Source organism: Thalassophryne amazonica, chromosome 6 (assembly GCF_902500255.1).
Source record: "Thalassophryne amazonica chromosome 6, fThaAma1.1, whole genome shotgun sequence".
NCBI lineage: Eukaryota > Metazoa > Chordata > Actinopteri > Batrachoidiformes > Batrachoididae > Thalassophryne > Thalassophryne amazonica.
Window position 1 is genome coordinate 82,703,994 of NC_047108.1, and position 14,030 is coordinate 82,718,023.

At 43.0% G+C, this 14,030-nt stretch overlaps 1 protein-coding gene across 2 annotated transcripts in view; it reads left to right on the forward strand.

The window, feature by feature from the left end:
• LOC117512513 (sterile alpha motif domain-containing protein 10-like) overlaps positions 1-14,030 on the forward strand; it is a 216,918-nt gene that overhangs the window by 167,954 nt on the left and 34,934 nt on the right. For both annotated transcript variants that reach the window (XM_034172609.1, XM_034172610.1), the window contains one exon: positions 2,543-2,711. In XM_034172609.1, the coding sequence (XP_034028500.1) occupies positions 2,543-2,711 (169 nt within the window). The remainder of the gene's footprint in view (positions 1-2,542; positions 2,712-14,030) is intronic.

The following is a 14,030-nucleotide window of genomic DNA, read 5'->3' on the forward strand; positions in this document are numbered from 1 at the left end:
CATTTGAGCACGCCTAATTTGATTACATGCATTCAATTATGGAGAAGAAGATTTGGCAGCAGCTCTGTGTTTTTCTGTTGAAAATCAGCCATGGCTTTTTGTTGTAGAGTTGGCTCAGTCAGAGCATGAATGAATGGATTAAATATGAGCATAAAGTCAAAGGAGAGCGTGAGACAGAGACAGCAGTGTTTCTGTGCATATGAGCCTCTTGTGACTTCATTAATGTCCACATTCATTCCCTCCATATGCTGTATGACAGACGAAGAAAGCCTCCTGCCTACTGTTTTTTGGGGGGATAAAGGTGTGTGAGCGAGATACAAAAAGAGACGCAAATTCATCATGTGCTGCTCCTGAAAGCTAAAGATGGCTGAATCACAGAAATGTTGCGCTGACTGCATAATGAAGGCATCGCTGTATGACAAAAATTACCCCAGGAAAAAAGAAAAGCCACAGTACTACACAACATCAATACCCATGCTGGTAGACATAATATATGGAATGTAATTACTGTATCAAGACAGTTTGCTGACAGTGGGATGAAGTATCACTTTCTTGGAGCAATGTGTGACAGAATATGATGATGCAGTGCAAAATAACAGCCGTAATGTTTCTTTGTAAATTGGGGTTGAAAGGTGAAAACTGTAGATTGCCTGTTAATTAAAAGAATAGAATTTGTTGGCCCCTCTAAGCTTTTAAACCTTATGTTCACTCTTAATTAGACTTGTATTCATGCTCATTATGTGGGATTCATTATAATTTAATATTTGTGCCAGATGCAACATGAAACTTGGAATACACACAGTGAACGCATATCCTACCATGGTAAATGAACCCATGAACTTTTGGTTGAACATCACTGCTGCAAATTATAACTCTGAATGTTGGTGTTGGAACTGGACACTACAATTTGAAATGATTTCCATTTTTTGATTCAGCTGTTTTTTCATTTTTCAAACAATGTCCAAAAGACAGTTTCCAAAAATGTTGAAATTTGTATTTATTTATGTATGTTTCTTAAATTCTTAAAAAAGCCTGTGATGGAGGTGTTGGAGAGGAGGATGTTGAGAAAACTGCTCACCATCCATGACAACACCCCCCAACCCTGTATGCCACACTTCTCCTTCCTACCTGTGGCAATCAGACTGTATAACAGGATGAATCCATAACAATCAGAGTTTGTCAATTACTCGGCACTATGTGCAGTATTGTCAATCATCTTGTGCAAGTGTCTTCAGTCATTTTGCATAAACATGTACTCATTGTTCTCGCTGTTAAAAAAAAAAAGCAATGTTTACTGTTTCAGCACTCTGACCAAACAATTTCATTCAGGATTAATAAAGTTCTTTCTTATTCTTAATACTTTTCAAAGTGTTTTACATCATAAAAACCACATCACAACAGGAAGTTAAGATATTGCAAATAAGAAAATCAGAAAACAATGAAAAACAATAATAGTCCAAAAAACAAATAAATGCACATTTAAAACCAACTTGAAAAATACGTTCATGTTTAAATGGGCAGCAAGGTGGCTTAGTGGTTAGCATTGTTACCTCACAGCAAGAAGGTTGTGGTATCGCTTCCTGCCCTTTCTGCATGGAGTTTGCATGTTCCCCTCGTGTCTGCGTGGGTTTCCTCTGGGTAGTCCGGTTTCCTCCCACAAGGAAAGACATGCTTATTTATGAATGTGTATGAATGAGGTGGTGGTCAAATGGGCCGTAGGCGCAGAATGGCAGCCACGCTTCCATCAGTTTGTCCCAGGACAGCTGTGGCTACACTAGTAGCTTACCACCACCAATGTGTGAATGTGCAAGTGAATGAATAATAATGCAGTTTGTAAGAGCTTTGGGTATTTCATGATAAAAAGGCCCTTATAAATCCAAGTCATTATTATTATTAGATCTGGAAACCCAGTTAAAAGGTAGTTTAGTTTACAAAAAGCAGCACAAAAATATTCAAGTTTGCTTTATCATACAGTAGACATTAGTCCTATATAAGCCCTGAGGCTCCCTGGCCTGGTGCTGGTGCTTGTTCTCAGATTCTGTAGTGTGAAGTGCATGAGAGTGTACACCTCCCCCTGGACAGCACGACAAGTACTTCCTCAACCAAAGCTGATACCTATTTACAACTAGGTCATCTGGGACAATACAGATGACGTGTGCTGTCCAAGGACCCAAGTAGGTTAGGTCAGGAAATTAAAATATATAATTCACACATACAGTGTGTACAGTGCGTGCACACACACATGTATAACAGCTGATGACTCCAGCAGTTCGAAAAGGCAAGGGAATGCCCATGTATCATCTGGCTGCGGCAGATACATGACTACTTGCAGGAGGTGGCAATGGACCAATTCTCTGTTGGGGTGTTTTCCATCTTTGACCTAGAGTGGTTTTCTAGGGTGGTGGTTGCAACAAGGAACACCATAAGGACTTGCTGGCCCACCTGACCCTGACCTGATGCATATGGGACACTCACTGGCGTACTCCTACTATTACTGGCAAAGAAACACGCTCTTCATTGTATGTCTTTCTGTATACTTCAGCTACGCCCAGGTGAAGCCTTCACTGTGTACCACACCAGTCCTACGCTGTCCAGTCTGTCCAAACCTGTGGTTCTTTGGACCCAGCAGGATGTCTGCAAGTGGCTTAAGAAACACTGCCCTCACAACTACCTGACCTACGTCGAAGCCTTCTCCCACCATGCCATCACAGGTACAGTGTGCACAGCAGTACGCAACACATCAGGAGTTTTTCAGACCATTTAAACAAGCAACAGACCACCATAAAATAAAGTATGAACAAGTCTATATAACCTGTGATTGTTCATAGGAGTTACCAAACTGCTGTTACTCCTTGTGCCTTGTTTTTTATTTTTGATGATCAATGACTTGAAGGCACTTTGAGCATCTTCTAGATAGAAATTGAGTCCTTCTTCTTTGTGTTGAGGAGGTAACACACAAGAAGCATGACTGTAGCAAGGGTAAAGAATTTAGTTGTAAGCTGATGTTACTAGATAAACCCTTATTAGCAGAATATATTAGCTTACAAACTATCTTACCAGGCTCATATCTGAGTCACCATAGTTAAACTGGTCAAGATGGCACTTACAGCCATTTAATAATCTGACTATGCAAGCTAGCACAACTGCTACACATTAAAAAAAAAATAATAATGATGTGAAGGGAATGTACTTGTATTACTTGGTGTTGTACATTAGCAAGGCAGAATTATTTGAAATATGATAAAGTGGCATAGCTAACTAATATCATAGCGCAGCCATTTTGGACATTAGTTTGTATTTTTGTTCATGGAGAGAAAGAAGGCTGCGAACATTGGTCACTTCACAAGCAGCCTTTGAAAAGGGACAACCTAGTAGCGCCACTTAAGAGCGAAGAGCCTTAGAAGCATGTAGTCAAAGAACTGGGACACAGCCTGTGACATTCTGTTGCTGATTTATTAAAAGAAATATGACAAATAACAGTTGGATTTTCCAGTATGTCCATCAACCTCAGAGGGTTAAAATAAAAATATGTTCTAAAACATTAATAATATGGATAGATTTTATGTAAGAATGACTTTTTTTTTGCATATAATAATTAACAGCGTAGTCGTGCCACTTATGACATAAATGACCAGTGATTACAGCCTTCAAAATGTGCAGCTGCTGAATTGAGACACAGCGGATGTTTACTTCTCATATTTACTGTCAATTCCTTTCTTGCTTGTCAGCCTCTGAAAGAAATTTAATCACATGTATTGCTGTGTGACACATATGACAGGCAAGTACCTTTGTTCTGGGAATAAATCTAAATAACCATCTTTATTGTCCATTGGCCATTTAAAAGGACAGAATTTTGTTCATCAACATTTTCCATGTGGCTTTTTTCCCCAATCCTTTGGCTGATGCCTTTCATGGTCTTTTCTAATTTTTACTGTTAGATCAAGTTGTTTTATTTATTTATTTATTTTGCCATTTAGGTCATAAAATTATTTTCTTTGGCACCACTACCATTCTGTTCTGCAAGTACAGGATTCACAATATTATCACAACCTGGTCTCACAGTAACTCATGATTCAGCAGCACAAAATATACATTAATCTATTGGTTTGTGATATTGTGACAAAAAGTGCCTCATTTTTGTCACGGCAGCACAAATTTATTCTAATTCATTCCGTGATGGCTGCACGAAATTAAAAGTGAAGCGGGGGGGTCGGGGTGGTTATGGTTAGGGTGGGGGGAAAGAGTAAGATTAGGTTATGGTTAAGGTTAGGGTCGGGGTTAGGAGTAGGGTTAGGAATAGTGAGTTAAAAACACCCCGTCACGAAAATTTCACTAATTTCGTCACAGGAGCACGAAAAAAAAACAAAAAAAAAAAACGTGAGACTGGGTGCTTATCACCAATGTGATCAAAATCCATCTTGTCCAGAAACAATTTAGGATTTTCACCAACGTGTGTTAAAGTCCAGTGACACGACACCGTGACACACTTTCTGTGGTGATGTCATAGGTGATGTCATGGGTGGGTAGGGAGAGTTCCCATGGGATAAAAAAGCTTTTCAACCTACCATCCCTAGTTCTCCAGACCAGGCACCTAAGTGGCTCTACTCTACTCTATTCTACTCTTCTTTTTTTAGATATTTAGATATACCTTAATATACACTAGTAGGGTTCTACTTTAGAATTGGAATATATTATAGAAGACATACCTTAACGAATTTTTATACATCAAGAGTTTGGCTTTTCTGACCCAACATAAAATTGAAGCAGAAAGAGAGCAGTGGATGCAGACAGAAAACTAAACCAGAGCAGTCTTAAGAAATCTGGACATATTTCACACAAAAAATTTTGTTGGATATCTGCTGGACAGGTAATGCAACACTCACACAGGAACCTTACACATGCACTTCCTCCTAGATGCTGCAAGACGTCAGAGATCAATCTCACCATATTTGCAATGAAATGTCTGAAAATGAATATTTTATCAACAATAAAATTAGCTTTAATCATGCAATATACCACAGGAACACAGTGCATCCAGAAATTATTCACGGCACTTCACTTTTTCCACATTTTGTTATGTTACAGCCTTATTCCAAAATGGAGTAATTTCATTTTTCCCTAAAAATTCTACTCACAACACTCCATAATGACAACATGAATTTTTTTATTTTTGAAAAAATATTTAAAAACAAAAATCACATGTACATACGTATTCACACTCTTTGCTACTTTGTTGATGCACCCGTGGCAGCAATTACAGCCTCAGGTCTTATTGAATATGATGCCACAAGCTTGGTTCACCTATCTTTGGGTAGTTTTACTCATTCATCTTTGCAGCACCTCTCAAGCTCCATCAGGTTGGATGGGGAGTGTCGAAGCACAGCCATTTTCAGATTTCTCCAGAGATGTTCAATTAGATTCAGGTCTGGGCACTGGTAGGGCCACTCAAGGACATTCACAGAGTTGTCATGAAGCCACTCTTTTGATATCTTGGCTGTGTGCTTAGGGTCATTGTCCTACTGAAAGATGAATCATCAACCCAGTCTGAGGTCAAGAGTGCTCTGGAGCAGGTTTTCATCCAGGATGTCTCTGTACATTGCTGCATTCATCTATCCCTCAATCCTGACTAGTCTCCCAGTTCCTGCCACTGAAAAACATTCCTACGGCATGATACTGCCACCACCATGCTTCACTGTAGGGATGGTGTCTGTTTTCCTCTGAACATGACATTCACACCAAAGAGTCTTTGTCTTATCAGAACAGAGAATTTTGTTTCTCATGGTCTGAGAGTCCTTCAGGAACATTTTGGCAAACTCCAGGCAGGCTGCCATGTGCCTTTTACCAAGGAATGACTTTCATCTGGCCACTCTCCTTTACAAGCTTGATTGGTGGATTGCCACAGAGATGATTGTCCTTCTACGTCGTAGTGCATTATTAATCTCCATCCAGTATTTTTGAATTACAGGACATTCCCAAAACACATTATAGTGGTGAGCCATTTGGCATCCACATCCTTTCCAGCACTGAGTGTTTCCTTGTGAGTAGTGGGTACTTTGACATGGTGTTAAAAAAAACCGCGATAGACTTTTCCAGCCGAATTCCTTCCACGTATGAGAGTTTGTGGTCCTCCATTGAGATGTACATATCATTTCCCATTCCTCCTTTGTTAAAGCAAAATTACCTTCATTTTCCCATTTATTTTTAATGTAGATAGTAGAATGATTGTCCAGATTATTTATGGAGTTATATAATTCAGATATTATCCCCCCGGAAAGTTCTGACTTATATGCCTTAATAAAAAGATCAATTCATTGAATATAGTTTAAGTCTCTCATAGAGTGTAACTTAGTTGAAAAAGAAAAATATTACATAGGTAACTTTATCCATATAACCAAACCAGGCACAAGTTTCAAATTTGTCAGTAAACTGAGCCCATGAGTGCGCTTTGCTGGGTTATAAAGTCACATTCTACTTCTCTGAACGCTGTATCTTCTTAACGAATTCCTCTGCTTCCTTCTGTGTTTTAAGGGAGTATTTTTACCTTCAAATATTACCAAAAGAGTAGCAGGACATGCAAAGCCGAATCGGAGGTTCCTTCTCTTAAACTCCTCACAGACGTGACGAAATTCTGCGCGTTGCTGCCACACTCCATCTGCCAGGTCTAGCATGAAGAAAACTCTCCCATTTCCGTAAAAGATGTCTTTCTTGGTCCATGCGGTCTGCAGGACACGTTCCCTGTCCCGATGATTTAGGAAACGCATGATCAGTGGCCTGGGTGGGTCTGTTTCTCTTCTTTTTTGCCCCAGTCTGTGCGCGCTCTCTATTGTGAAAGTGGGGGGCGTAACTCAGAGCCCAGTCAGAATCTCTGGGATAATGCGCTCGAGAAAATCCTCAGTATCCTTCCTCCTCCTCCCCTTTCGTCAGATTCTGGGATCCCATGAAGTATTAGATTCCCCCTGCGTCCTCTCGATTCAAGATCCAGAAGTTTCCTCTTCATAATGTTGTTTTCAGCCTGCAGAGATTTCACCTCGGCTTTCAACTCAGTCAGCCCATCTGTATTGTCCGAAATACGTTGCTCTGTCTCGGTTACACGCTGATCACACCCACCCATGTCTCCTTTTAGCTCTTTCAGCTCCGCGTTAATTTGGTCTAATCTCGCATTGTATTCTGTCTTTAGTTCAGCTTTGATGGACACCATTTCTGCCTTGAGCTCAACCAGCATAGCCATGATTTTGTCCAGCGCTGTATCTTTCATTGCCTCTTCCCCAGCCTCAGGCTCAGATACAGGAGGGCCCTCATTCGTGAGTCCGCTGCATGAAGACGTATGCTCCGTCATGTTAACGTTAGCTTGTGGGGCTAACTTCTCTCAGAGGCTGGAGTCCGTCAGTTTAGGCTGCCTGGATGTCATTGAAGTTTTCGTTTTCAGAGACTTCCTCAAGCTTGCCATACCACAATACGTGTCGTCCCTTTATTTTATTTTTTTCGGGAATAATGAGTATTTTTGTTCAGTTTCGGTGGAGAGACACGGGTGTTCGACCAATTACACCCGCGCCATCTTGGAACCTATCCTTTGTTTTTCTAAATAATCTCCTACGTTATTGTTAAAAATATTACTGTCAAAAATTATTAAAATGACATGGGACCGAGTTCTCCCCCCTCACCTCCCATCACTATAGTGTTGTCCTCAAATTTGCTAAAACAAACAAACACACAAACAAAAGCACAACTTCAAACAGTGGCCTCTGCTCCTTTTTAATTAGAAGAAGAGCGATGCCCCCGTTATGACTGTGAACCATTGCCATCAAAGGCTTACCGAACCTCAAGCAAGTTTTATTTTTAGGTCTGTAGTTCCACAGCTTTGCTTTTTCAACTGGAAACAGGTTTACAACTACGTAAACCTCCAGAAAGGTGATTCAAAAAGCGTGCGGCTTATTTTTAGAGAAGAAAGGGAATGCTGCAGAAAAAGGCAGGTTATCATGTTCCAGCTTCAGAGTACAGCTTCTGCCACACACATAGTGCCACTGCTGTAGTCACAGCAGCGCTGATCACTTTATTTATGCATTCTCACAGAGGGAGAGGGTGAGAGATTATTATTTCTATGTATTCACTTCCAAAATTTAATTTCCATTCTTCCATTCCATTCTCCATTCTTGTGTAAATTCTGATTGAATATATATTTGTGTGTATTTGTTGTTGATGCATATTTTTGGTATCAAGCAATCACACGTGACGTTTACATACAGAGAACGATGCTGGAAGATGCCAGTGCTTGAGACAAATTCTCTGTCTGGATCATCTTCGTCCAGTCTTCCATTCTTGTTCTGAAGTTGCCTGAAGACATGTATGTACCTTCTGCAGTGTCTCTCACATATTCACATAATCTTTGTCAGATTTATTGTTTGTTCATTTCATGATGTGTTTTTATTGGGTTTTGTCCATGTCACTATTAGGATTAGAGGTTGAGTTGTCATAGTGATGACAGCACAGCAAAAGTAATGAGTGAGATGATGCCAGACACTGGCCATGTATGACATTTTAATTGCTGGCATTAAAACCAGTGTCGTGTGCATGCAGTTCAGTGGCAGAAGACAATATTATAGCTGGTGTTGTTGATGCAAACTGTTTTTTGAGCAGTTAAAAAAAGCTGCATGTTGTCGTGCAGCTTGCACTGACACCACATGCTTTCTGTGAGAACATTTTCTGTTATTCATTCAGAATATTTAGTGCACCGTAGGTCAGCAGCTGCTAAACAAAGTGCTGTCCTAAACTCATGTTAGATCAGAGTCACATGGCAGTGACCTGTGTGGATTCTATTTACAGACAGATGTAATCACTAAAAGAGATAATCACCAGCTATGATTTTGCAGCTTGCATTCTGCCTGAAACACATCGCGCATGCATTTACAATTTGCAATAATGTTTCATTTTGTCAAGGTGATAATACAACCATAATTAGGTTCCTATACAGGGTGACACCCCCCCCCCCCCAAAAAAAAATTGGAACCCATAAAAATTGTAATCCTATATAATTGTAATCCTTGTATCCTATAAAGGTCCAGCAAATTTCAAGAAATTTATATAAACTTCAGTCTGTGTACGATCATTCCCCAAAGCTTCAGTTGTCTTGGTCGCTTTGCATAAAAGTCATGTCCTTTCAAAATTATGCTCCAAATGGTATGATTTGTTGGCAAAATAGGCCTCCTGGCAAAATGCCTTTTCCTTGGATGACTAGTCTTCCCCACCCTGTACATGCATAGTCTGTGCAGGACCTTTGAAGGATTTATTACAGTTTTTATGAGTTCTGTTTTTTGTTTTTTTTGGGGGGGGGGGGGTCACCCTGTATATTTGAATTTAAGGTTTAATAGTAAACTGAAAAAAGTACATTACAAAACCACTGTCAAGAACCTGAACCAAAAAGGGCTGGATACAAACGCGCGACTCACACAGAAGTTTTGTGTGTAAAAAGGGTTTTACTTAAGAGCCAGCCAAAGGTCGGTACACAGGTAGGCAAGCCAATATCAGCAGCGGTATCCGAAACATGAGACAAGGTTGAGGTCGAAAACAGGCAAAAAGTTCAGTACACGGCAAAGCAAAAAAAAAATCAAGAACACGTATTGTGGTACAAGGCTGGAATGAAGAAACAAGTAAGGCAGCAGCATGGGAAAAACAGAGGGTTTAAATAGCAGGAGTGATCAGCAGTGATGCCAGTACTCTAATCTGACCGCTTTTTTCAGTAAGGAGTAATCTAACACGTTAATCTTTCCAAATTGCTAATCAGATTAAAGTTACTTCTCCAAGTCACTGTGTGTTACTAGTATTGGGTCCATCACAGCGTTAAAACCGGCCCATGAGCAGAAGGAGGTCGGCGTATGGTTGAACTGTCCACTTCTCCCACTTTCAGTGAACTGCAAGCTTTTCCTCCGCTGTGCAGCAGCTCTGAGTTGAAAACCAGTTGTCTCTCAAAGCACTCAGAGCTATGGCTTTACAAAGACATGTTTACGCTTTTTTTTTTTTTTTTTAAACTCTGTGCTGTGTGTCTCCTCACTAAAAACAGATGATCCACTATATGTTATCAACAAATACTAACTCTTTTTTTTCACCCAAATGCACCTAATGCCTCTTTCTGAGGGCAACATGACATAAAACACTGATAAAGCTTTTTACGCGTGAATCTGATTGTGTTTTCTGCATAAATAAATGTTATAGATTCTTCTACTCTAACAGCAAGCCAGGGACGAATCCATGTGTGAAGTGGGCATGGGTTGGGGGGTTAGATCAAAGGTCCACTTTTGAAGACATTTTTTCATACAATTACTACTACTAATTGTTGTTGTTGGCAGTTTCCTCGCTTGAGAGGATAGTGGGAAGGCCTTTTTTTTGTTTTGTTTTTTTTAGTTTATTTTCTACAAGCCCTGTGGTGGCTGAAAAGTCCGATGCAGGATGCACAAGACCTGTTACACTTGGGGCAAATGAACACTTGAGTAGGCTGGGCTTGTGCTGCTGCCCGCTCTTTCTGTCTTTGACGCTTCTGGCGTGAGGCCTCACTTCTTTCTGCCTCAAACTTCAGGCTGGCGGATTTGATGCTGGAACGCCAGCTGAGTCTATCTGTAGCTAGATGCTGCCATGACTGATGCTGAATGCCTGCAAGGGAGAGCTGTTTCTTCAGCCCCTTGGTTTCGTCTCCCTTCCTTGAGCTCTCCAAAGAGAATTAATTTCGGCATGCGTGTATCATCCATCCTGGCTACGTGACCTGCCCAACGAAGCTGTTGTTTGAGTATAATAGACTCCATGCTGGGCAATTTGGCTCTGGTAAGGATGTCCTCATTTGAGACGTAGTCCTGCCACTTGATCCCGAAGATGTTTCTGAGACAACGCTGATGAAAGCGTTCCAGTAATCTGATCTGCTGGTGATACAGAACCCAGGTTTCAGCTCCATACAGGAGGGTAGGGACCACAATGGCTCTGTAGACCTGCACTTTTGTGGAAAGGCGCAGTGCATGATTCTGCCAGACTTTCTTAGAGAGTCGACCAAAAGAACTGCTGGCCTTGGCAAGGTGACTGTCTAGGTCCTTGGCAACAGATGCGTCATTTGAGATAACACTACCGAGATACGTGAAGTGCTCTACTGCATTCAGGATGGTACTCTCGATGTTGATTTGGGGTGGGGTATATGCTGTATGGGGGACCGGTTGATATAGCACTTCTGTCTTTCTCTGGCTGATGGTGAGGCCAAAGGCTCTTGCTGTTTCAGCAAAACAGTTGACAATGTGCTGCAAGGCTTGCTCCATATGGGCGACAAGGGCGCAGTCATCTGCGAAGAGCGGCTCCATGATTAGCTGTTCTGTGATCTTAGTGTGGGACAGAAGGCGCCGCAAGTTAAACCGACTTCCGTCGGTTCTGAAGCGGATATAGATGCTGTCTGTCAAGTCTTCTTTAGCCTCATGAAGCGTCATGCTGAAGAAGATGGAGAACAGAGTGGGCGCGAGGATGCAACCTTGTTTGACGCCATTTGAGATGGGGAAGCTGCCGGACAGAGTCCCGTTGCACTTCACTTGTCCCATCTGGCCTTCATGCAGCTGGCGGATGATGGTGAGGAGCTTTGGAGGGCAGCCAAGGCATGCAAGAATCTTCCACAAACCCTCACGACTGACCGTGTCAAAAGTCTTGGTTAGGTCTATGAAGGCTGCATAAAGGGCCATGTTCTGTTCTCTGCACTTCTCCTGGATCTGTCTCAGGACGAAGATCATGTCGGTGGTTCCCCTGTTGGCCCGAAATCCGCACTGACTCTCGGGAGTATTTTCATGCACTATGGTAGGAGTAAGCCTGTTGAGCAGCATTCGAGCCAAAATCTTACCTGCTGTTGAGAGGAGAGTGATGCCCCGGTAATTAGAACAGTCGGACTTGTCGCCCTTGTTCTTGTACAGGGAGACAATGACCGCATCCCGAAGATCATGTGGAACCATTCCCTTTTCCCAGCAACTGGAGAAGAGAATCTGAAGCTTGTCGAGGACTGCCTCACCTCCATTTTGGTACACCTCTGCTGGGATGCCATCTATGCCAGGAGACTTCCCTGGATTCAGCTGCGTGGTGGCCTTTCGGATCTCTTCAAGTGTTGGGGGGTCATCAAGTTCCCATTTCACCTCCACCTGTGGAATCGTCTCGATTGATGACTCTTGCACAGTGCGCTTGTCACTGAAGAGGTTTTCAAAGTGTTCTGACCAACGCTGCATAATGGTTTCCTTGTCCGTCAGAAGGGTGGAGCCATCTGAGGAGCGCAGGGGTGCTTGCACTTGATGTGCTGGCCCATGGATGGTCTTAAGGGCTTCATAAAAGGAGCGCATGTCTCCGGCATCGGCATGTTGTTGTGTCTTCTCCGCAAAAGCTAGCCACCAGTCGTTCTGCAGTATGCGGAGCTTGCTTTGCAGTTTGGAGCAGGCATTTCTGTAAGCTGTCTTGGCAGAGTGGTCATCAGGTTTAGCTAAAAGGGTCTTGTGGCATGCACGTTTCTTTTCTAGTAGTTTCTGGATCTGTGCATCAGACTCATTAAACCAGTCTTTATTTTTCCTGGCTGAGAAGCCCACTACTTCTGCTGCCGTCTCCTGAAGGATGGTCTTTAATCTCATCCACTGTTGTTCAGGGTCATCAGGCAGGCCTTCTCCACCCAGTCTCTCCTCTAGTTTGGCCTGGAACTCCTTTTTTGTGTCTATGTCTTGCAGCTTGTGGACTTGTAGCTTCTTAAACTGTGGGCCTTTCTTCTTAGGAGGGGGCTTGAAAGTGAAAGCAATCTTGGAACGGACCAAGCTATGATCCGTATAGCAATCCGCGCTAGGCATCACCCTGGTATGTAGTACGTCTCTTCTATCACGCTGTCGCGTCAGAACGTAGTCCAGAAGGTGCCAGTCTTTAGAGCGTGGGTGTCTCCAGGTTGCTTTGAATCTCTCTTTCTGTTGGAACAGGCTGTTGGTGATCGTCAAGTCATGTGCAGAGCAGAACTCCAGCAGCAGGCGGCCATTGTCGTTACAGTTGCCTATGCCATGTTTCCCTAGCACCTCCTTCCATACGTCAGAGTCGCGGCCCACTCTGGTGTTGAACTCTCCCATGATGAGGAGCTTGTCCTGGGTGTTGACGCACTGTAGAAGGTTGTGCAGATCGCTTTAGAAAAGCCTCCTTAACTCCGATGTCGGCCTGCATGGTTGGGGCATACACACTAACAATAGTGGCAAAATCCTTGTTGTTGATGGGGAGCCGGAGTGACATGAGTCGGTCAGAATGTCCAACTGGCAAACTGTGTAACCTATGTGCTATGGCACTCTTAATCATGAACCCGACCCCTGAGAATCGACGATCTTCTTTAGCCTTCCCTGACCAGAACAGTGTGTAGCCTGTGCCTTCCTCGGTGAGTGACCCTTGGTCTGCAAAGCGCACCTCGCTGAGTGCAGCAATGTCTGTGTCAAGCCTTGCTAGCTCTTTGGCGACTAAGGCTGAGTGTCTTTGAGGACGATCGCTATCGTCTGAGTCCATCATTGTACGTACATTCCAGCACGCAATTTTCGGGTTCTTTGTTTTTCTTTTCGCACCGCGTGTAGTGATGCCCGTTGGCAGCGGTGAGCCAACCGGGTCTAGTGAGACAAGCCATGTTTAGACCACCTTTTCTAGGTCTGTCTCCATGTGGAGCAAGCAGGGCTATCCCTAAACAGGGCTGCTTGGTCACCCAGGGCCCTGCCGGATGATGCTGTTGTCTCGGGTCAGCAATCAAACGACCATAGTTCCTGAGCCGCCTGCATGCAGGATCGAGACTGCAGCTCCCAGTGCCATCGTGCACCTGCTGTTTTTGCCTCTTCCCATCGCTGCAGGGCTTTCCTTCCCACCTGCGCTCATTGGTTAAAGTGGGGATCAGCTCACGCACACCAATTCCACTCTTTAGGCAAGGTGGCACTCCACAGTGGCACAGACAAGCTGAGACGGCTGTGGCGACCACCAGGCTGTAGGTTTTACATCAGAGTGACCTTCTCCTAGCCTCTGGCTAAAGA